At 51.1% G+C, this 23,903-nt stretch overlaps 1 protein-coding gene across 1 annotated transcript in view; it reads right to left on the bottom strand.

Annotated features, from left to right (window-relative positions):
- The window catches only part of PDIA5 (protein disulfide isomerase family A member 5), an 88,597-nt gene that overhangs the window by 25,306 nt on the left and 39,388 nt on the right, over window positions 1-23,903 (bottom strand). The window contains exons 7-11 of the mRNA XM_058555926.1: window positions 22,340-22,400; window positions 17,321-17,388; window positions 10,769-10,860; window positions 10,605-10,676; window positions 4,285-4,421 (exon numbers count right to left, since the gene is read on the bottom strand). Of these exons, the coding sequence (XP_058411909.1) occupies window positions 4,285-4,421; window positions 10,605-10,676; window positions 10,769-10,860; window positions 17,321-17,388; window positions 22,340-22,400 (430 nt within the window). The remainder of the gene's footprint in view (window positions 1-4,284; window positions 4,422-10,604; window positions 10,677-10,768; window positions 10,861-17,320; window positions 17,389-22,339; window positions 22,401-23,903) is intronic.

Here is a 23,903-nt window from a genome sequence, read left to right as displayed (position 1 = left end):
CCAGGATGCCTGCCCCCATCCTGGAGGGCGGGGTCCAGGGGACAAAGCTGTTTATAAATCTCAGCTCCCCCTGCTCCCTCGGTGTGACCCGGGCCAGGACTGGAGCTAACGTCTGTGGAGGGCCCTGCACTGTGCTGGGCCTGGGCTTATCTGTTCGCTTCTCAGGCATCAGATGTAGAGGCTGTGAGAGAACCTGTGTGGAGTTTCTAACGGACTTCAGCTGGGAGGGAAGGGAAGGGAAAGGAGGTGATGAGGCGAGGGGAGAGGCTGAGGTGGGAAGTAAGTGGCAAGAAAGGCGGGAAAGAGCGGGCAGGGGGCCAATGGAGATGTCTGATAATACACAACAACCAGGGGCCTGTGTGCCTTTCCTGCCAAGAACTCAGGAGTGCGGCCCCGCAGGCACCCACAAAGTTTCCAGATACAGAACCAAGGGACTTGCCTCTGCAACCTTCAGGTGCCAGGGAGCTCCCACCTGGGCAGGCACTGGTCAGGATCAAGGCTGAGACTCTTTCTCTTCCTGGCCTTTCAAAGTGGGACCCGGAGAGAGAGTAACATTGACCACTTACTCTGTGCATAGAAATAATACCGCAGAGGGAGACCGTGGCTCTTTCTGGGAGTCAGTGTCAGGAACAACATTAATTTTCTTCTCTATACTTTCCTATACTATCCCTCTATAAAATGTACACGCATTCATTTTAAGTTAGCATAAAAGTAAATTCAGCTTTTTAGTTTGAGCCTATTTCAGTCTGTTGGGATCTTTTAAAATCTTAATGCAATTGTTCAATATTTTAGCTAGCTATCATTTTTCCAACTCTAACCCTTGCAGATTTGGAAGTACGCCTTGTTTTTTATCATTTCAACAAAATTGCTGATTAAAAAACAAGTACCACCTTCTAGACAGAGCCAGGCCAGACTCACAGTCACAGGGCACCAAGGAGACGCTCCCCTCAGGGGGGCCCCATCCTGCCCGGTTCTCCCCATCTCCCCTTCGCAGTCAGGGAAACAGCGACTCAGTTTTGATAAAAGAAAGACATGCTAATTCATCAACCTAGTAATTCTATCCCAAGAAACAGACCAAGCACATCCGGCAGCTCTTAGTAGAATTTACGGTCTTCTGCGGTGACAGACCCCAACTTATTTTTCTAAGTCTCCAAAACAGCCTGTTTCTAAATCCTCCCTATGTGGTCTGGGACTGATACCTGTAATGCTGTGACTTCCAGACTTCACCTTTTATGCACTTGGGAAACCTGGGACAGCACTGCCAGTGTCTGGCCTCCAGACATTTGTCCTTTTCTCTGGGTCCCTCTGTGGGTTTTCTGAAGCACTCTGGCATGAGATGCACAGCCAGGCAGCTAAGAGCTCTATGCTCTCAGTCCACCCCTCCTGGGCTCCAAATTCTCTCTAAACCATGTGCCTTCCATCCCTTCCGTGGCTCAAGACCACGCTCCTAGATAAAGAAGGAGAGCTGGGCAGACAGATAACCTGACGCAGAGCTGTTCCCATCTGATGGCACTTTAAGAGGCAGTTCATTAGGAAGCTTCACCTCACACTTTTGCTCTGATCCCTCTCGCTCTGCCAGTCCAGCAGAAATAAACCTGCATGTGTGCACACGTGCAGACCAGGGGGCTGGCAGACCCCTCACTGGAGAATGCAGGGTCCCTAACAGGCAGACACCCACCAACAGAAGCCTCTGACATCTCCATTTGCTAAGTTTGAAATCAGAGCCCCCTCAACAGGGCTCTACATAGAGCAGAGTGGTATTTGTAATATTTGCTAATGACAATGACTAATGGGGAAAACAAAAGCTGCCATCTGATTTCTAGTTCTCATTCTCTAATTTAGCTCTAGAACAACTTAATTTGTTTGTTTTCTCACTCACTAAGCCCTTATTCAATGCCCATAGGTGACTGGGGTTGGTGGGGCCGGGGCGTGATGAGCAAGATCCTTCTGGTTCAGGGATGGAAGAGGATGTGTCATAAGGAGAAGGGAAGGGAGGGACCCTATAGCCAGGCTCCTGGGGACCCCCGACTCCCCCGCAAGCATCAGCTCACTACAATGGATTGCTCACAACCTGAGACCACAAAAAAGGAACAGACAAAAAAATGTCCAGTTTGCAACCAGAGTTCTTAAAAAAAAGGGCCTAATAAACAATTATTAAATGATTCCAATCTATCTGGTACATATTGTTTTCGGAAAATTTACTAGATCATAAAGCGGACACATACTCTTCACGCTGGGATGCATACACCACGAACCACTGCTCACACCACTCTGCACTCTTCCAGGAGCCAGGTGGGCATTCTTTTTTTTTTTTTGTGAGGAAGATCAGTCCTGTGCTAATATCTGCCAATCCTCCTCTCTTTTTTTTTTTGCTGAGGAAGACTGGCCCTGGGCTAACATCCATGCTCATCTTCCTCTACTTTATATGGGACGCCACCACAGCATGGCTTGCCAAGCGGTGCGTCGGTGCGCACCTGGGATCTGAACCAGCGAACCCCAGGCCGCCACAGCGGAGCACGCACACTTAACCGCTTGAGCCACTGGGCCAGCCCCCAGGTGGGCATTCTTGACACAGACTGGAGGACGGATGCAGGGGGGTGATGTTCCCAGGGGGGCTGAAAACAGCCAGCCAGGATCTGCCTTCACTGGGACGCAGGCAAGGTGACAGCAGCTCTAGATGCAAAGTAACTTCCTGCAAGGCTCGCTCCCATCGGCACCTCTGAGCCCCGCGGGGACAGCACAGACCAGCTGGGGAGAGCACAGCACGCTGCCTGGTGGCAGTTTCTCAGCTACCTCCAACCACAGAGCTGCCCTCACTGCGGCCCTCTCGGGCTGGGGGTGACGTGATCCTAAGGCCCTGTCTGTCATTGCCCTTCATGGGGGCTCTTTGAAACTTAGTTTTTTGGTTTTTCGTCAGTTTTCTGGAAATTCAGAAGGAGAAGGTCGATAGGGAACACTTTTCCTTTGGATTCTTTAAGAATTTGGCACTTATAAGAAAGAAGGAGTTGGGGAAATCCTAACAGTGGTCCATTTATGAACAATTCCCAACTAACCAAACCCCTGTGATGGTGCCAGGGAAGAGAGGGTGCGCAGACCAGAGGTCAGCAGTACAGGATTCATGGGGTTGTGAACGACTCATGCCATTTCTCTGTGCGACAGTCTTCTTATCTGTAAAGTGGGGCTAACCATACTTGCTGTGTGGCGCTGTGGGTAAGATGAAAGGCGGTGACCCAGGAAGAAGCCACTTTGTCACTGTAGGGTGATACACAGCTGTTAGCATAAGGATCCCTGTGACAGGGCGATTAATAATGTATCTCCTCACTGACTGTGCCTCTACGGACCAGACTACCTATCCTCACGCGCAGTGACATCGTGATTATGACACTGATCACCAAACCAACAATCTCTTACCTGCCATCGCTGGGCCAAACTGCTGGGAGAAAGCTATGAGAGAAGAGCACCTCACACACATGCACCCTGTCCCTGGGGGGTGAGGACCCACCTCCTTCACCCATCGGGATGGGCCTGCCTTTCCCAGGAGCTGCTCCTGGGAGCTCTGTGCCCAGAGCTGTCATCCCCTTGTTCTTACACGATCCTTGCTCACTTTTCCAGGAGCAGCCTTCTCCTTCTTGGAAACGAATTATAATCAATTTCCCTTTCTCCATGGGAACTGGGAGAACACTGGCCTAGAAAAATCCTGAGCTACAGGTCTTCCAGCCATCACTGCAAACACACTTTACAGCATTCACACATTTTCCTTCCTTGATCTGCTGTGGCTGCCAGGCTGTGACTAACATCGGGTGAAGCAGAAATAAGGCATTCTAGATGCTGGGGGGCCTGAGGGTCCAGCCCTGGCCTCACTGTGCCCTCCCAGCTGCTGAGCAACATACAGGCTCTCTAGGGGTCTCAGTTTCCCCATCTGTAAGATGAGGAGTGATTACTGTTCTAGGTAATATCTAAGGGCCCTTCCAGTCCTAATTCCTCCAACTCTGGAAATCCATTTGCATTTCCCAATTCACACGGACTTAGAGGAAGCCGCTCAGGTCCGCCAGGTTGAGCGGAGGGACACATGTGGCCTGATCAGGACTTCCGTGCTGTTCCGACGGTGATGCAGGCTGGGCTGTGTACACTCCGAGGGCGGGGAACTCGCCTGGCACCAGCGCCTCCCTGGCACAGAGGAGGCATCAGACAAGCAAGTGCTTGCTGAATTTGCATCCCAGAGCAGTGCCCGTCCTACGCTGGGGGAGGGAAGGCTGTGGCAGGGAGGAGCAAGGTTCCACTCACATGGGGCGTGGAACATGACGAGGACAGAGGAGTGTTCCTTCACAAACTGGTCAAAGTCTTCATCGGTCAGGTGATAAACGGAGCCGCCCTCATCTGCCCAGGGAGTCTCGGGCACCTGGGGCTGTGGCGGCTGCGGACTGGAAGACCAAAAACAGGCAGAGCTCAGAGCAAGCCCCAGGGCCTGAGCAGCCCTTACAAAATCCAGCCCCCTGGCACAAAGCCCCCACTGGCTTGGCATGGCCTGCATCTGGGGCCCACCAGAAACTGCCCTGGTGGAGGAGTGGAGGGTGAGTGGTCTGGCCCTGCCCACCTCCACCATCCCCTCAGCCCAGAGAAGTGCCTAGCTGATATCCTATTACAAATAGGCTTTCAGTTATAGTTCTCTAGGCAGCTCAAGAAATCTTGCTTCCTCCCAGGAATCTGGGGGTTTGTTAGCTTCTCAAGCTCTTTCAAATTTTCAGCAAACTGGCAAGAATAAATAGCAACAGCCAAGAGTGACCTTTGGAAAAGCTCACTGTTGTGTTAAGTGGTCCCCACAGGGCAGGCAGGGGGAGAGGCAATAATGGAGGGGAGAGGGATATATGTGTGGGGCTGAGGAGGAAAGAGAGAGGCCAGGTGTGTGAGAAGACCAAATCTGGGCTGGGGACGGCAGGGAGCGGGAGGCGGCCACATGGGAGGTGAGGGGCACTCAATGACCAGAGTGGGAGGAGGGTCATGATGAGGAAGAGTGGGGCCAAGGGGAACGAGGCTGGGGGTACCTGAACAGTGACAGTGCCTACGCTGCGTCACGAATCTTCCTAGAGACCAGGAACAAAGTGATCTAGTTCTCCCAGAGGCAGAGCGCTGGAGCAGAAAGAGCCGGGCTTGGAGGTCAGTCCAAATCCCAACTCTACCGCCGCTGGTTGCAAAACCTCAGGAAGCAGCCGAACTGCCCTGGAGCCTGCTGCCACCTGGGACCACCGTGTGCTGATATCTACGTCACCAGCTGCTCTGAGGAGGGAGGCTCACAGGTGCCCTCTCGCTCCAAAGCTGAGGACAAGACTGCTGGTGACACAAACCTCTTCACTGCCACAAGCACCTCTGCCAGAGCACCCTAACTGCTGCCTTGAAAAACCCTTTAGGATGACAAAGGTGAAAAGACAACCATTGTTTCCTGCCTCTGAGAGTCTAGAGTAGAAAACAGTGTAAAGTTCCAGCAGCCAGCGTGAGAATTCATGACAGCAATGTGGCCGACACAATGGAATCCACCACCCCCACCCCACAGCATGGCCTGGGTTTGACGTCACCCTCAGAAGCCTTCTCTGGTGCTTCTGCCTGGGCCCCGCTGGCGGCCTCAGCCACGCTGGTCCCGAGCAATGGGAAGTGACAGAGAGGGCAAACCGCTCTCAGCCCATGTGTACCAACAGCAGATGGGGCTGATGGCAAAAATCAAGCTTCGGGATGAGTTACCAGCCAGACAGTGGTCCCAGACCAATATAGGAAAACCCAGGTTCCTATACTTGGGCTCAAAACACCACCAATTCTACTTCAGGGTATTCACCTCTACAATACACCTGCACACATCAAAATTATGTGAATTCAAAGGTATGCATTGTAGATGATCTGTCATAGAAAAGACTGGAAACAACCCGGTGTCCGCTGGTAGGAAATGGTTAGGTCAACTGCAGTCCATCCACACAACAGAGGGCTGAGCAGGGCAAAGAAGAACAAGGATGTTCTCTACGCACTGATGTGGACAGATTGCCGGGGTGCACAGAACAGTCCATAATGTGCTAGCTTGTGCATAAAATAGGGAGAGATAAAAAAATTCTTATTCACATTTGCTTGTATGTGCATAAAGAAACTAATCAAAGTTGTTACCTCTAGGGTGTGTAAGGGAGAACAGGATGGAGGAAACAGGTGGAAGGGAGACTTTTCAACGTATAATTTTTAAGTATCTTTAAAAAATTATTTTAATGTGAATGGAATCTATTCAAAAATTAAAATAATTTTTAAAAATCCAGCAAGAGCATACCCACAGGATGGAGAAACCATGGCTTAGTGGCAGTACAAGCATATGAAAGTGTCTGAGAAACTTCTAGTTAAACATGGAGAACAATACACTCTAAAACCACTAAAATAATAGTACAGGAGTTAAAAAAAAGTATGAACCCACAGGAGCAAAAAGAATAGGAAAGAAGACAACACCAAAGAAAGAAAAAGAGGTCAGTGCAATTTTAGAAGCTAGAAAACCGACTTTGCAGAAGAGATGGCGGAAACCCGAGGTGCTGGGTACGGAGAGGAGGCAGAGGCCCCAGAACCACACTAGAGTGCAAAGGCTGTGAGGGACATGGGGGCACCACCCCCTGGAGCAGGACTGTGGCCTGGGGCTGAAAATAGGAGCAGAAGGAAAGCTTGAGCAGACAGGCCCTCAGATCCTGCCCCTCACCCTCCAGCCAGGTGAACACCCCTCTCCCCCTCAGCAGACACGGGAAGTTTACATTCTGGAGAGGACCACAGAGCTGGGCACAGTGGTAAGGGGACTTACTGGAAAGACAGGGATTGAGTAGAAGTCTGAGGCCAAAACGCTAATCCCGAATTGTGTTTCTTACTGTCTCTCTCCTTGGATACCAGGGCTCCCTCTTATCTCTGTATCTCCTGCACCTAACACACAGCAGATTCCCAATAAATGCTTTTTGAGTAAATGACGGATTGAGGGAAGAATGGTTAAAGGAATTGGAGGCGTTTAACCTGGAGAGGCGAAGACAGGAGGAGCACAATAGCTATCTTCAAGTATTTCAGACTGCATCAGGAAGAGGAATTAAGATTTGCTTTCTATGGCCACAAAAAGGAGAACCAGCACCAAGAGAAAGCTCCAAAGAAAGAAACTTCAGCTCAACAGAAGTAAGAATGTTCCCATCTGCAGCAGATGAGAGGGAAAGAAGCCGACTGGGAGTCAGAAGACCTGGGTGCGAGTCCTGTTTCCTCCACTTACCAGCTCTAGGGACTCAGGCAACCAACTTGACTTAAATCATCTACAGGACAGCATATTTGTAGGCTTTTCTTTACCTACCTCTCAGGAACATCTAGACAGATAACTGATGTGAGATACCTTGTAAATTTATCTCCACATGTTCCTAGATATCATCCACAACCTAAACCATAAGAATTGCTCAAACACAAGCGGGCAACCTCAAAATGAGTCAAGGCCCTGTTCTCTGAGGTGTCTGAGCAGGACTGTAGTAACCACATCTCTCAGAGAGGTAACGCAAACATTGAAAAGGGAACTACTGGGGGCAGAGTCACTGACTCTGACATTCCCTTCCAACCCTGTGACTGATCTCCCAGGCTCTCCAGGACCGGGAAGTTTGCACAAAGTGGACCCTTGCCTGAGGTAGCTGCACGTGCAGCTCTAAGCATCTACAAGTCGAGAAAACTGTGTATTTGGTTTCAGTTTGCTTCTGGTTGTATAAAAACACACAGGCAGAAATGGGTAGCTGGGCCAAAGTTGACTGCCACTTCTGCACTCTACCCGCCAAGCCCAACTCAGCAGCATGAAATCCGAGAGCGGAATGCGAAATGCAGCTGTCAGGAACACAAGAGGGCACACTGGCCACGATCAACACAGCTGCCCCAGACCCCTGGGATGCTCCGACACCAGGGGTTCCCCACTGGCCTCACACCGTGCCCACCCACCAGGGTCACTCAGAGGGCAGGATCCAGGCTCTTCCCTCCCGGGCTTCTGAAAGTTATCCGGAGAATCAGCAAGGCTGGGTGCACCCTCATCCTTCTACGCTCAGCTGCCATAAGCCGTGAGCAGCCAATGGAGAGCCCAGGGAAGCAGGAAAGGTGGGATCACTGTTACCCACTAGGATTGTGGGGGGAATCTGGGAAAGACTTAAAACACCTGACAGTGGGAAAACCACATGAGAGCTGAGTATACGTGGGGGGAGAATCTAGAAGGAAATTCACCACAATATCTCAACACATTATCTTTGGGTAATGGGGGTGTTTTTCTTTTTGTTTAAGGATATTTTTAAGTTTTTCTATAATAACATATCTCATTTGAATAGCCTTAAAAATCAGAAAATATTTTAAAAAAAATTAAGCCAGTAGGCAGCACAGTGACATCACTAGCTCTTGCCAGGCGTGACATGAGGCAGCTCACTGGGGGTCCTTCAGGAGGTCGCCTCCCTGGCCCCGCCATGCTGGGGGAGTGGGCTGTAGTCATGCTTCTGGAGGAGTTGCCCCCATGTGTGTGCCCCCAACACAGTGATCACAGGGGGCTGGACAGCTCGGGAGGGGCTGCCCAGGGAGACCCTAATTCTGCCTTCCCTTCCCTGGAGTTACCCCACCAACCTCAGCTTGGAGACCCAGGTTGAACCAGCAGCTGCTAACAAGGTTTCCTTCCCATGTAGGGTGAGGACAGGGAGGAAGGCGGAGGTGGGAAGCGGCGAGGCGCCAGCCCAGGACAGAGACCTAGATGCAGCCCTGGGGTTGCCCAGGCCAGAGCAGAGGCTGGTGGAGGAGCTGGGGTGGTGGTGTGCAGAGAGGAAGGGTGGGGGGACAGAGTGGCAGGTTCCAGGGGGGACATAATAACCTGTCTCAGAAACACTGATGGGCTCCCTTGTCTAGGGCTAGCAAGCAATCCTGAACACTTTTTTACAAAAACCAAACTTTATCCTTCCAAAAAGATATGAGTGTGTTTTGAAACCAGAAAAGGTTAGAGAAGGGGAGGGAAGCAGACAGATTTTATGCTCTGGTGACAAATGAGATTGCTGTTTGTTGACACCTTCTCCCAAAGCAGAGCAAGATATGTCTGGCTGGAGGAGAGGACATGCTTATTAACAAATGAAAAAGGAAAACAGGGCGCGAAGGCCCAGGTTAAGACAATGAACACATGATAATGGGGAGCTGCCTTCTCGGGCAGGGGCTGGAAACGAGGTGAGAGATGCGGACGGAGGTGTGGAAATGCTTCCAAGAAATACAAGACGCTACACAAACACGGTGCTATCGTTGTGTTTTATCTCCGGGGCCCCTGGGAACTGAGAGAACAGAAGACTTCGAGTTTCAACCTTTAGAATCTAACAGTTTGTTTCTTGGGGTTTTTTTTTCTTTTGGTACAAAATTCATCCTCCTTTCCCATTCTAAAAATACATATTTCAACCTCCATATCTTTGGATGACTAATTCTTTAAATCTGTGCCCCTCAGGTAACAAAGTCAATAAATATCCACTGTGCTGGCAACTGGGCGAGGGGGAGAGGCTCTGAGCAGAACTCGGGGGAGCTGACCAGACCGTGGGGGCTGCTGCCCAGGGTCAACCCCAGCACTGCCACTTGTCAGCCGCAGGGGCTTGGACAAGTGACTTCATTGCTGTGCTCAGTTACTCCATCTGTAAGGATGATAATGCTATCTCCCTCACAGGGCTGCTCTGAGGATTACATGAGAATCCACAGAAAGTGCTTAGAACAGTGTCAGCCCCAAAATGCTCAAAAGCGCAGCCCCAAAATGCCCAAAGTGCAGCCCCAAAATGCTCTCTGTTATTAATCCAAAAACCATGCACAAATAGCCCCACACGGGCAGTGACTGGTAAGAGCCAAACTGGTGACAGGTGAAGTGCCAGGCAAGCAGGGTGAGTACTCAGCTGGGACGGCCCAGGGAGGGTCTAGGAGAGGCGGCCCCTCCCCAGCTCTGGTCGTGGGGTAGGGTGTAGGGGAGACGGACTCCCTATCCAATGCCCCAGTCAGAGTCCCACCGTCATGCCCAAGTCACACGCCTAGCAGGGTAGGGGCTGCAGGTGAGGGCTGTTTGGGTTACTAGCATCCAACCACATTACAGAACAGGGACCACAGGGGGCCGTGCAGCAGTGTCCTGGCGAGCGCGTGGTGAAGGCAAAGCACTCTGCAAATCCAAGGCATTAGAGGATTTTTCAGTAGCTTTGCAGCAGCTCACACAGTGTTATGTTTGAAATACAATTTCAACTGACAATTCTATTTACAGAGAGACCTGCAGTGGAACTTCTCTCAAACGTGACATCCTGGGTGAGAAATACCTCAACCCATCAGACAGATAGGAAGGGGAAAAACTATTTAAAATGCAGTCATCACAGCCAAAGTCACACCCAATCCTCCAACTCCTGCATCCTAAACTCACAGAGACCTCCACCTTCACCTAGACGCATCACAGAAACAGCTGTACGGGTAGCACAGCAAACCCTTTCCCTTCCTCATTCTCTTCCCCAACCCCTAGCCAGAGCCCTGCCACCAGGAACCACCCTGGGGCCCGGCAGCTGCCCCGCCCTCTGGGAACCCCTCCACCTCTAGGCAAACGCCAGACTTACTTCTTCATCCACTCCACAATGTCCTCAGCTGTGGACCCATAGTTGTCGTACTGGAACAGAAACCGTCCTTTCCTGTGAAACGTGGAGAGACAACGTGGGCTCAGCCAGCGTGCAAATGCCATCACGGAGGGGAGCAAGCTTCAGGAGGGAAGCAGGAGACTTACTCAAAATAGCAGATGGTGGGGTAGCCGCGCACATTGTACTCTTCCTTGATGTTTTCAAATTCTGAGGGGTAGACGTTCATCCCAGCCAGCACCTAGGAGCAAAGGGAGAACAGACTGTTCCACCCTCTGCCCCGCAGACACCCTCCCCTCGTCCATGCACTGCCTGTCCAGACGTGCAGCCCAGGGCAGCAGGGGAGAAGGCAAGCAAAGCCAGTTGGGAACAATGACCAGGAGCTGTGGAAGAGGCAGGCCTCTGGGCCTGAGTGTAGCCCTCCACACAGGTGTTCCCTTCTGCCTGCCCTGCAAGAGGAACCATTTCAGAGCAAAAACAAAGTTCTGAGGGTTGAGGAAGAAATCTGGTCTTGTTACCAAGTTCCAACAGGTCTGAGAGTGGGGCCACTACCACCCAGGCACATATTATGCCTCTTCTCTGCCCACGTCAACTCAGGTAGTGCTCATGGAGTCCCATTCAGCCGTTCCACAACGTCTGCAGACACCTTCCCAGCTAGCTCACAGCCTGTCCTCAGTCTGTCCACCTGGGCTTCATGCATGACGTTTTTCAACTTCACAGATCACATGTGGTTAAGGAGAGTGTGTGGTTCTCATGATGATCCGCTTGCCTAACTCTCCTCCCTCCAGACCTTGCAAGGCCTCCCCAATAATTCCTCCTGTTCGTGACCATCACCCACAGCTTCGGAATGATTTGACCATCATTCTGAAGTCTGAACATGTTCTGATTGCAGGGGTCCACATCTAACACCCCTGAATCAGAAAGGAGACTACTAGTAGCTGTGTTACTGAAGACAGGGCTAAGTGCTAAGAACAACCCAGAATACAGAGTCCCCTAAAACTGCTTTCCTGGAGCAGGATCCTTCTTCTCTAGGGCTGGCTCAGGCGCCCGGAAAGAGGACTTTGAATCTGTTCTCACAAGAGAACGCAGACAGAGGCCAGATACAGGAACGTTGTTCCACAAAGCAGGGTGCCACAGAAGAGAGGGGAAAGGAAGTTCAAAAAAGCCAGGAGCACTTACAGAAGCAGAGAGAAGACACCCAGGAAGCTGAATTTTGCTCAAGAATACATCAGGACACACAGGAAGAGAAAAAGGAAAACAGTTGTTTCAGTGGACAATGAACTTGATTGGGAAGACTGCTTTCTCTAGGAGTCATGTGACTTTGGGCAAGTCACCCACCCTCATGGAGGTTCCCTGTGTGGAAGACGTGGGTGACAAGACTGTCACAGGGCTCTTAAGATGATTGAATGAGATGACCCATGTCAGAGCTTTTAGCACAAAACTCAATAACCATCAAGTTCTTTGTTTTCTACCAAATCCTCCTGGTGCCACCTGTGCCTCCGGCCTCTCCATCCTTGGAGGCATCTGAACACGTCTTTCTAACTGTTTTAAGTACCCAGCCATAATGCCTGGCATACAGTGAGCACACAATAAATGCTTGCTAAATCACTGATTTTTCCCCCCAGCCCATTTTGGGATGCTACAAGGAATACAGGGAGAATAAGCCTGAAATATAACTTACTAGAAGCCCTGGAACCCTCTAAAAACCATTCTGTTCATTCCCCGAGACTGATTCCGTAGCCTGTTCCAGTAATATTTGTCTACTTTAAAGTTCCTTTTTTATGTCTAATTGATCTCCCTAGTGTCAGTGCACATTCACCACAAGATTAATCTTTCACATTCTCCCCTGTCATTACATCACTTCCCTGTACAAAACCTTTCGATTCCACTGAATACAGGCTAACATCTCACTCCACACTCAAAGACCATATGGTCCCTCTCTCATTTTTGGATTCTTCCTTCCTACAAAACCCTTAATTATACACCTGCTAGAGTCTAGATTTTTTTATTCTTCCAGGAATGAGACAGTCTGAGATTTCTACAAGGGAGAAAGTTGGACTGTTTGCCATCTAAGGCACCTGGCACCCGGGCAATATGCCACAGCAGCAAGGAGCATGGGCTCAGGGCCAGGAGGCTGTGTTTGAATCCTGACTTCGGATTCAAATCCCCACTTCAGAGATGCATGTCCTTGAACAAGTCACACTGCCTCTGTGCCTCAGTTTCCTCATTTGCAGCCACCTCTTGTGGTTGTTGTGAAGATTAAATGAAATAATGCAAGTAAAGACTCTACAACACTCAAAATATGTTAGCTCTTTTCATTCATACTATTAAGAGGCTCATGTTTCCAGAACACATGCTGTGCTCTCCTGGCCCTACTGTGTGCCTCCTAGTCCCTTTACCCAGGATGCCCTGTCCCCCTCTCGCAGCACCACCAAAGACCCACCCATCCTTCAAGGCAAATCAAATCCCACCTCCCTGGGTGGCCTTTCCAAACCACCCTTGCTTGTGGTGAGCTCTTAATTCTCCAAGTTTCTGTAGCACTTTTGTACCACTTTCGGGGCATTTATTAGTTAATGAGATAAATATTTTTTGAACAACTATGTATCACCACTTTTTGTGGAGTTTGTGAAGCCAAATGAGGCAAAATTGGTGTCAACCTAGAAGTTAAGGCCACACGCGTGACACAGCCATGTGGGCTTGGGGACGTTCAGTCAGCATGGCGTGCTCTTCCTCGTGTGCAGCCTGTGTTCTGACGGGAACGATCGCGGAAGCTTCACAAGCGGGCACGTGAGCCAGTGCTCCAAGGAGGGAAGGTTTCCATAGACATTCCAGGAAGAGAAAATGGAGGCAATACGAAGCAGGATGCGGCTTGAGAAATGGGCAACGTGTCAGTGTAACTGGACTATAGGGACACACAGGAGGGAGCAGTAAAGAGAAGGCTGGGCAAGTTCACTGAGGTCATTTTGGAAAAGGCTTTAATGCCTAAAAACCCTTTATTCAGGAGGTGCTGGCGAGCTATTGAGGATTTCCCAGCTGCATTTTTTAGGGTATAAAAGTTGGGCTGTGAAAGGAAAGTCGTGGGCTGTGGAGACAAGTCAGCAGTCGTTGGCGACCACCCTGTGTGGGCTGACCAGGGCCTGACTAGGACAGTGGGCAGGGAGAGGACGGAGGAGGGAGGGGAGGGATGTCAGATGAGGCCCTGGCAGCAGGGTGTGTGGCAGAGGACTGGGGTACTCGGGAAGAGGCATGAAGGAAAGGTGGTGTCTGCCAGATGGAAATGTACTGAGTTTTATTTTAGACATCCTGCATTTTAGACATGGGAAGAAAAATCCAGACTGAGATGTCAAGCAAGCAGTCTGACACACGGTACTGGAGCATAGGGAAAGGACTCCAGCTCCATGGAGCTACATTTTGTTGAAGCTATGGATGTGGAAAAATACTGAGGGACAGACCACAATGAGACAAGGAGAGCACAGCACCAGGCCCATGCTCCCATGAAAGAAAAGAGGAGGGGAAGCAGAGCCCTGAGAGCACCCCCATTTAGTGAGTGGGGGGAAGAGGAAGTACAGAGCAGTGGAGGAGGGGGGTCAATCATCGTATCTGTGAAGAGTCTGTAGGTTTTAGAGCTGTCTCCACACACCACACCATTTCCTCTTCACAACAACTCAGTGAGGTGGGCAGGGTTGGCATTATCACCCCCATTTTACAGATGGGGAAAAGGAGGCTCCACCACTGAGGAACTTGTCCAAGATCTCCCAGCTGGTTATTGAGAGCCAGTGCCACAGTCTGATCTGCACAAACCTGTCACCATTTCATGGTGTTTAGACCCAGATGGCCCTTCACGGCCAAGGTCAACAAAAGACTGGGTAAAGCTCACAGGCTCAGTGTGGATGTTGACAACTGGCAAGGCTGGCAGGAGGAGGCAGACGGGGATGGGCTCATTCTGACGGCTGCTCCGAGACGGGGAGCAGCAACGGCTGCTGACAAGGATGTCAATTAGCAGGAGTAGATGGGACAGACGCCGATGAGTCACCAGGCGTCAGTGACAGCAAAACAGAGGCAGATCTGAGTTTGGAAAACGGCAAAGGCTGCATATCCCTGACCTGGCCTGGCTGCCGTCTTAATGACGTCATCAGGTTAGACACCTCCCAAGAACTCTGTAGTGGAGGAAGATTGCTGACCTTTGCCACCGACATGGCCAGCCTAAAGGGCCTCAAAGATAACAGAGATGAAGAGGAGACAGGAGGCGCTAATCGGCTGGATTTCAGCTGTGAGGGGGGAGTGAGCTTTTGACTTCTGAGGACTATCAGCCCATCTCCGCCCTGTGTGTGAGGACAGAGAGGAATCCACGCCCCTGGTCGCCCAGTTTCTGGGCAGCTGTGGCTGCACCATGAGCCCTGGCCTCCAGAGGCCTCCTGCAGTGGGTGGTGTCCACGATGGCCAGGACCCTTCCCCCTTCATGGAGCTGGGAAACAGTGACAATTTTTCAAAAGGTGATTCCCTAAGAAACTACGGGAAAACAGAACAAAACAAACCCCAAGCAAGAAAATACAGAAGCAAGGAAACAGAGGCGCTCATATAACACAGACGCCTCAGGCCGAGGTGACCACCACTTGGCCAAAGCTGGGCTTGAGCGGCCAGGCTCTCCAGGTACCCGGATAATCCCAGCCACTTCTGTAACGTTGTTGAGGGAACCAGCAGGCTCAGGTTTTACATTTCTCAACCTGGGCCCAGGCAGGAGGAGCAGGAACCGTTTTTTTCCTTTTTAGGAAGCAGGTACCCTTATCCTAAGTAATCTTCAGGGCTAACCTTTCGAAAGCCTGGTGGTGTGAGCCCAGGGCCAAGGGGAAAGGTCCCCGTCCCACAAACGTCCTTCTCACTTTGTCTCTGTCCTTAATAACTGATGCTCTGAATTCCTTTAAAAAGGGGAACATCACTTTTAATGTAAATATAGAGCTTAAAATAAACTAAAACAATCATATTATGATTAGTATCAACTGGTGAACAAAGTGATCTAGAACAAAAGCAAAGATGGGCAGACCTGGCCGTGCCTGGAAGGAACAGGCTCTGCGGGGAGCAAGGGAAGGGCCTGGAGGAATACTGAGTTTGGCAGGTGGATACAGCATTTGCTGAGAATCTTCCAGAAGGTGCACGAGACTAGCACCAAGCCCTTGCCTGCTTTGATGGGGCAGGCCAGGGTAACTCATGATCCGATTGGGGCTGGAGCTGTTTACCTTTCACGGCACCACACAGTTCGGAAGTTGAGCTGAGCAGTTTTCTAAGTGCATGCGGGTGCAGGTAGGGAGAACACTGTGGGTAATTAAGTCTCTTCTCCAGGCGAAATAATCTTAAAATACGGTACCTACTGAGGCCCCAAAATGCAAAGTGGAACCTTCCCAGAGTGATGTGTGTGTGCCCCAAGGCCAAACGTCTCCAGGCAAGTTGCTAAAAATTCATCAGTGAGAGACAGGCAGGACCTTGGTGTCCCACCAGAATGAGGTCAAAAGAGAAAGCACTGGTTCTTTGCAAGCCAGTCTTGTGGCCACCCAGCAGGGCTGTCACCACGCCCAGGTGCGGCCATTTAAACTTTTTAAATTGACTTTGAACTAATCAGCAACTGAACTGGATCCATAAAGATCATGATGCAGTTTTAAGACCTCAGAAACTCCCTCAATGGGACTTTGGCCAGCCCCACTGAGATGGCTCCTCCAGATTACCTTTCATGAAAGGTGTCGGGATTTTTCCACGTTCTCTAGAGGACCTAGCTGTTATTTTTCTGTTGCCACTGAAAAACAACAACAAAAACAACCAAAATCCAACCAAACAAAAAAAGCCAAAACCTCCGTGGCTCAGGGTAAGCGCAAAAATGGACAGACGTGGCACAGAAGAGACAAACCTGACAGGGTGGGAGAAACACAGAGGTGGCCAGGACCACCAGTGAGTGGGCTCCGACCTGGGGGAGGTCTGACCACCCTGGCCTTCCCTCCTCCCTCGCTGACCATCCCGCTTGCTCCTACTTCTCTGAAGGCCCGTTTCCTCAGTGGCTCCTCTTCCCCCTCCTGTCCCTAAAGGTAGGCATCCCTGAGACTACCTTGTCACCCCTGCACACTCTCCCTCAGAGAACACCTTCCTGCTCAGGTCCCCACTGCCCGCTCTGGACTGCCTCGTTCTGCCGTGGTCTCCACCATTCTTCCCGCCCCACAGGAACCACAGGACCCTGGCAAGCCTGGGCAGGAGACTGCCTCGTGAACATGCCTCATGAACATGCTTGTGCTTCGGGCCCACCACTGCTGTCACTGTGCCCCTTTCTCTGCCACTGTCCCCGGCTTTGGGAGCCTCAGCACACTTTGGAGCGCAATCCCAGGAATTCTGGACCCCTGACGGTCGGCTGTCAGCCTGGTCTCCCAGCAACACCACATGTGCTTCTTGCTGGTTTCCTGGCTATTTCATCACTAGCCTCTGACAGGTGCCAGATTCTCCTGGTCCCAGCAACGCTGCGGAGTTCTCAACACTCACTGGGGGCTGGTCTCTGTCCACATTCCCCGGGGCGGCAGGTCAGCAGCAGCAGGGTAAGTCCTCCTTGTGATTTCAAAACCTGCCCTGTCCCCCCCGACCCTGCACCCCTCCTCCGCTGTCTCCCCAGGTGAGCGAGAGAAGTCCGAGGGCCAGCGAACCCCTATGGCCCATTGGGCCCCACTTACGGAGTGGCCTCGCAGCTGGGTCGCAGCCTTCTGGAAATGCGGCATTATCCTCTTGCACATGCTGCACCCTGGTCACAGGCAGGAGAAAAACCAAACTCGGTTAGAGTGTGTGCCGGGCTCTGTATTCCCTCTTCCCGTCCCTCAGGCCAACCTGTTGTTCTACCAACAAAGACTTATCCAGCCTCCAGAGGCACAGGACTGCCCCAGACTCTGGAAACACACAGGAACAGGATGCAGAGGCCCTGGCCCCACAGAGCTTACAATCTCCACAGTATGAAAAACGACACAGCTCACAGTCACTCAATAAATGTGTGGCTGATGAAGCAAATGGGACACAGCTGGAGAAGGGCAAAGCGCTGAATACTTTAGAGCCGATGATGAGTTCAATATGAATTCAGGAACCAGAATACGTGCCAGGAAAGCACCCCCTTCACGCACAGCTAAAAGCCTCCCCTCACTGCCCAGTTAGGGCTGCAAATGAACCTGAATCAAATGCCATAAAGAAAACGTACAACTACAAACGCAATGACTTCCGGATTTTCCTGCCCTTTTTACTCCATTTACAACAACAATTACACAGTGACTGGAGGCAGGCTGGGCATGAAAGGTGCTGGCTCTGGCCCCGCGGGAAGAGCACCGGGCCAGGATTGAACACTTGAGTTCTCATCTTTCCTCGACTTGCTGGATGGCCCCGGACAGGTCACCTCCTCTCTCTGGGCTGCTGCTCCTTCAGGCAAATGAGGGGCACCGGACCAACAACTTCAGGTCCCTTCTAGCTCTGATGTCAGAGGATTCTGTGATGTCTTTGGCTCAAGTGAGAGCTTGAGGGACTCAGGATCAAGACAGGCAGGCCCCCAAAATCCACTACTACTTCAGAGTGACCTTGATTTCAACCCACCCCTTCCCTTCAACCAGAGCAGGCCACATATCAGCAGTGACTCTGTAGGACACGACTGCCACTTTCCTCAGACGCGAGGAATTCTGACACGCCAGGCTGTTATTCTTTCTGACAGCCGCTAGGCTGCAAAACAGGCTTTGAGATGCATCTGAAGGCCGAAGACACCAGAACTGCCTGGAATTCCATGTCAGGTTGGATCTCATCTTAACACAGCACAGCGGGGACAGGGCCAGGCGGCAGCAGGCTGACAAGCTCTAATCCATGTGCAGCTAACGCCTTGGCAGGCCGTGGGCAGAGTGATACAGAACAGAGAGGTGCTCTCACCCATCGAGCCAGATATAGACTGGAGAACTGTCAGCAGGTCAAAACTCCCCCGGGACCATCGGAACCTCCCCAGCACCAAGTCCACTGGACAAGATGCGATGTAGGATATTTTGACATGCAACTCTCAAAATGCCCATGGCCCCCTCCCCAACATTCCTGCCTGGCAGAGAGATGGATGCACACGCACACCAGCATATTAAGCATAGGCTTAAGTTCATGCCATCAGTTCAGGCTCAGACTCAGGGGGACTCAGGAGAGTAGGAGATGTTGCAAGGTCAGCCTGCAGCACGATCCCACAGCATCTGCCCTCAGAAGACAAGATGCGCCTCTCCCCAGTAGCTGCCACCACAGCACAGACCCCACAAGTGTTGTGAAGGAAGGAACATGACACTTGTCAGAGGACTTTATTCCCATTGTGGGGATTCACAGAGAGGAGAATGGAAACAGGGACAACAATGCCAACTCCACTGGATGCCCGTGCTCCATCAGGTGGATGCCACACAGTAGGGACAACAGGAGGCCACACGGCAGAGGAAGGAGCTCTGCTCTGGGGAGAACAAGACCCAGATCTGCATCTCCCCTTGACCATTTGCTGCCTGTGTGACCCTGGGCTAGTGACACAAGTGGTCTGAGCCTCAGTTTTCCCATCTGTGAAGTGGAGACAGCACCTGCCCTACAGGCTGAGGGTCAGAGCCAACACCTGGGAGGGCAGGCAGAGCCAGGCACCCCGCAGGGGAGGCTCAGCCAACACAAGGCCTAAGAGTCTGCCTGCCGGTCCATGGTGGGGAAACACTACTACAGGGAACAGAGGATGTCACTCCACTGCCCAGGAAGGAAAACAAAGGGGGCGCACTTGCAGCCCTTCACCCACTCTTTACTCAGTGATTTGATGAGATGGTGGAGTCCGACACCCACTGGGCCACACTCATCAGGCAGGAGCTTAATTTATGACCTGTCCCCACAAGTGTGGCCTCTCTCTCTCAGTTCTGCCTGTCTGGAGCAAGATTATGCCCCATGCTCCCCAAACAAGTGGTAAGTCGCCCAGCTGTCCCCATGGGCGGAGGCCAGCAGTGCTGGGTGAAGATGTTATTGCGGGCAGGAGGTGATGGAAGAGTAACAGGAAGCCATGGGCCATGCCAGTTCCCAACCGAACTTGACCAGGAACAGCGCTGGCACTGGGATCCGTATCTGAGTTTATTTTGTAACTGATTAGACTGGGAGGCAGGGGAAAAGATAAGACTAATTCCCTCTCTCAACCTCCCCAAAGTTAGAGCAGTCAGCCCTTTTATTTTCTCATTAATTCAGTCAACAAACTTTTACTGAATAAACAGTAGGTCCTGGGGACCCAGATTCCTTGTCACAACTAAAGGCTCCCACTGCCTTTGGCTTAATTCACCCCCAAACATGATCAAAGAGTCCTAAAAGACTTCCCAGTTAGGGAACTGGTGTGTTTCCCAGGAGTAAGCTGAATTATGAGGCCATGAAGGCTTGATGACACTAGTATAATAAAAGCACAAGTTTGTTTCATTAAAAACAACAATAACAAAAGAATCCTGGGGTTACCTGGGACCCGAACGGCCATCCAATCCGGCCCTTCCACCACAAGTTTGAAGGGAACAGCTCCAAGTTTTCTCCCTCCCTCCCTCACTACTAACCTCTCTGTGACACCTCCATGGAACCTAACTTCTCCCACCCCAGCTTTCTATTACATAAAGATAATAACTATGCTCGCATCTCTGTCTGCTCTGATGAGTGGGATGGCACGCTGCCAGGCAGCCTGGGGCGTGAGGGGCAGTGGCACACACATTCAGGGGCAAACTGCTGGTGAACCACTCTGGGTAAGTAATCAAGTAGCGTCATCACACTGAAACCCGCACGGTTATGCCATGATCCTGCCTGTGACATGTACTGTACACTGGCACACACTCTGCTTTGGTCTCATTTAACCAATGTGTTGAGTCCTGAAGGGTTCTGAGATAAACCGAAGGAGGCCTGTCTCACGGGGCTGTGTAGGTAGGACAATTCCCGAAATTTGCAGCTGGGCAATTAATAAGATCCCTCTAAAGAGAAACAAAAAGGGTAAAACCAACCAGTGAGCATCAGTAACAGAATGGTCCAGGGTTAAGGTGCAGACCACTCTGGGCAGAGCCCGATCTACCAGGAAGTACGACACCAGGGCTTCCTTCCCCAGGCAGGCACACTCTGGGGCCAGCAAGGTGTCTGGGGGAGTTCGGGTGGGAGGACACCTAGCAATCAACATGGGCTGAAGAGAAGCTGTTGTCCTGGTGAACAAGCCACAGGCCCAAGTCAGGCAGAACCACCAGAACCCCACAGAAGGGCATCCAGCTGGGGAGGCATGGTCACCAGGGTGGGGATGGGAGGGGCCTTTGGTCAAACAACTTCTCAGGGAGGAGGAACAGAGGTGGGCTTTCCAGAGTAAACAGAACCCTGGTGCCACAGCCTATGGCACCCACCAGAGCCACAGACACGCCTGGGCACACCCACCTCCCACCGTACGCAGCCCCTCTCTCCCCAGCCTCTAGGCTCTGGCTTCCTGAGGGGCATCTGCTGTTCACAGAGTCACAGCTTTAAGGGCCTTCCACAGGCTCTAATCCAGGGTTTTTCAATCTGTGGGTCGGGACCCATGAGCCTGCAGGGGTGGCTCAGACAGTGGATATCTGAGGCTCTGCAGGACACACTGTCAACTACTCAACCCTGCTGCTGTAGCTTGAGAGCAACCAGACAACATATAAATGAATGGATGTGGCTGTGTCCCAACAAAAATTAATTTACAAAAAAGGTGGCCAGCCCATGGGACATAGTTCGCTGACCCTTTATTACAGGGTTATAAAGTAGTAGGGAAAACCAATAACTTTCAAATAAAACAGAATAGAAAGGAAAAGAACCATGTGCACCAGAGCTGGTAAAGTGGGTGGCAGGCAGTAAGGGTAAGTATGGTTTTGCAAAAGTCCTGTTTCAGCTTATTTACATACAATTTACATACACTTATAGTACTGGGTTGCAATGTAAAATATTTTTAATACTGTGAAATGCAGTCAAAAAGTTTGAAAGCCACTGCTCTGATCCAACCCCCTTCTCTTACAGACATGGAAAGGGAGGCACAGAGAATTGAAGCACTTGACAAGGTCACCCACCTCACTGGTGGCACAGCTGGAATCAGAACCCAGGTCCCTGCTTGTCATCTCAATGATCCTCCTGCTCTTCCCATGGTCTCTTGCCTCATACAGACACTGAACTCAAGCATGGGGCCCCTTTCTCCCAGGTCCTGATCCCCCACTCCTTCCAAGTGGCACCAGCAAGGGGAGGGGGAGCCAGAGCTGGACCAGCGGCTGCCTTAGAGGCCGGCCAGGCTCTGGATGGTGAGCAGCAGCCACACCTCAGAGCATGTGCCAAGGCCGAGGTGTGGCTCCACCGGCTACACGGCTGGCAGGACAGGGGCTTCAGGCCCACAGGAGGCAGAGGAGTGGGGGAAGGCGGAGGCCCCTGGAGAGTAGACCCATGTTGTTGCCGGGTGGAGCTTGGGGTGAAGAGGGCAGAATGATGCCCATTCTAGTGAGAGAAAAACTGACATGGACAGCAGGAGGGGAGGAGCCAGACGAAAAGGCAAAGATGAAGGAAAAGAGGCGCAGACGGAAAGACGGGGTGAGTGATGTGATTCGGTGTTCCAGGTGAGAGACCTGGGGCCAGTTCCAAGTCCTCCCCAGCCCCGGCAACCCCCAGCTGCCCCCCAAGAGACTGAACAACCAACTCTGGCCCAAAGGAGAAAAGTCACTCACAGGGGGCATAAAACATCATCAAGAGCGGCTTCTCTTCCTTCTTCAGGAGCCGTCTGAAGTCCTGAGGCACAAACAGAGAACACGCAGGTCACACACAACACAGTAACGGAGGCGACATCCCCACAGGGCCCACAGTGGTGGGAGGGGCGGGGCGAGCACTGCAGAACCCCACGGTCTGACCTGGGGAGCAGGGATGCAGTACAGAGTCACCACCTGTCAGGAGCTGCAAGAACCTCAGACGACCTATTCTAGACCATCCTCGCTTATTACAGATGCGGAAACTGAGGCCCCGAGGGACAAATGGCTTTCCCAAGGCCTCCTGGTGGGATGAAGCAGTCAGGACCAGGCTACCAGCCTTACTTGCAGCTCCACCTGAACAAAGAAGACTGCAAGGAGCTATCGGGGTCCCACGAGGCTGTCGACCAGGCCGCCCCCTTCTTCAAGTGATCTACAGAGCAGTTTTGTTGTGGTGGGGCTGCTGTTTACACGTAGGCCCGACTTGGCCAGATGGGATCTTGTCACCACCATGACATGGGGTTAACCCACACCCGCTAATCTCTTCCCCCGGCCCCAGCCCAACCATCCATGTCCCCAGGAGTCCACTGTGCACACAGAAGCATAAGGGTGAGGCGTGCCCCCCACCCCCCAGAAAGTTACAAGCTAAACGGATCACACGTATTTGTGAAACCCTCGGACCAGTGCCTGGCACACTATTAGGCAATATATAATTATTCGTTAAATAAATACAATAAATGTACAAAGACAAATGGTCACAACAGTGCTGACGGGGGGGGGGGGGAGACTTCTGCATAAAGCTGGACAGGAGACCTTTCCTCCAGCAAGAGGCAACGACGTTCGGGAAAGAGCACACCTGTCAAGGACTGCGCAGAAGCGCCATGATGGACTATATTTTGATTAAAATAAGCTCCTCTAACCCGTTTCCACAGAAGAAAATTAGAGGCTTTTCTCTTTTGAACAATAAGAAAAATAAGAGGAAATTTCAAAATGCAGCTTTCTGGCAGCAACAAGGCATTAGGTAAACAGATGATGGTCCATCCCGCACAATGGAACACTACTGCATCGTTAAAGACGATAAAGAGGAATATTTAATGTTCCAAATAAGACGTGCGTGTTACATTAAGCGGGTGGAGAAAGCAAGTTACAAAAGAGCATATAAAATGTAATGACACTTTTGAGTAAAAATATTTATGTCTGCATTATGCTGGAAGCCTGGGAGGCTGCAAAAAATACCAGCAGTGAGCATCTCTCAACGGGAAAGGATGGGGTAACTTTTTTTTTCTTTTATGCTTCAGCTGTACTTTCTAAATTTTCAACAACGAATATGTATTATTTATAATTTTCAGTTAGATAAAAAAGATTAAAATATTTTTGTGGGAATTTAAAACATTTTATAACTTCTGAAAATGTTTACTCTTGCTTTTACATAACTAGAGGGTTAAGGAAGAATTAGTAACCAAGATCTTTGACCCTGACTAGGGTGGAGGATGCAAACACTTTGAAAATGATCTTCTGGACTCTCTGGAGAAATCCTGGCAAAAAGATC

This window comes from Diceros bicornis, chromosome 15, assembly GCF_020826845.1.
Source record: "Diceros bicornis minor isolate mBicDic1 chromosome 15, mDicBic1.mat.cur, whole genome shotgun sequence".
Lineage (NCBI taxonomy): Eukaryota > Metazoa > Chordata > Mammalia > Perissodactyla > Rhinocerotidae > Diceros > Diceros bicornis.
The sequence above is the reverse complement of the archived record's forward strand: the minus strand, read 5'-3'. Positions and strand labels throughout refer to the sequence as shown.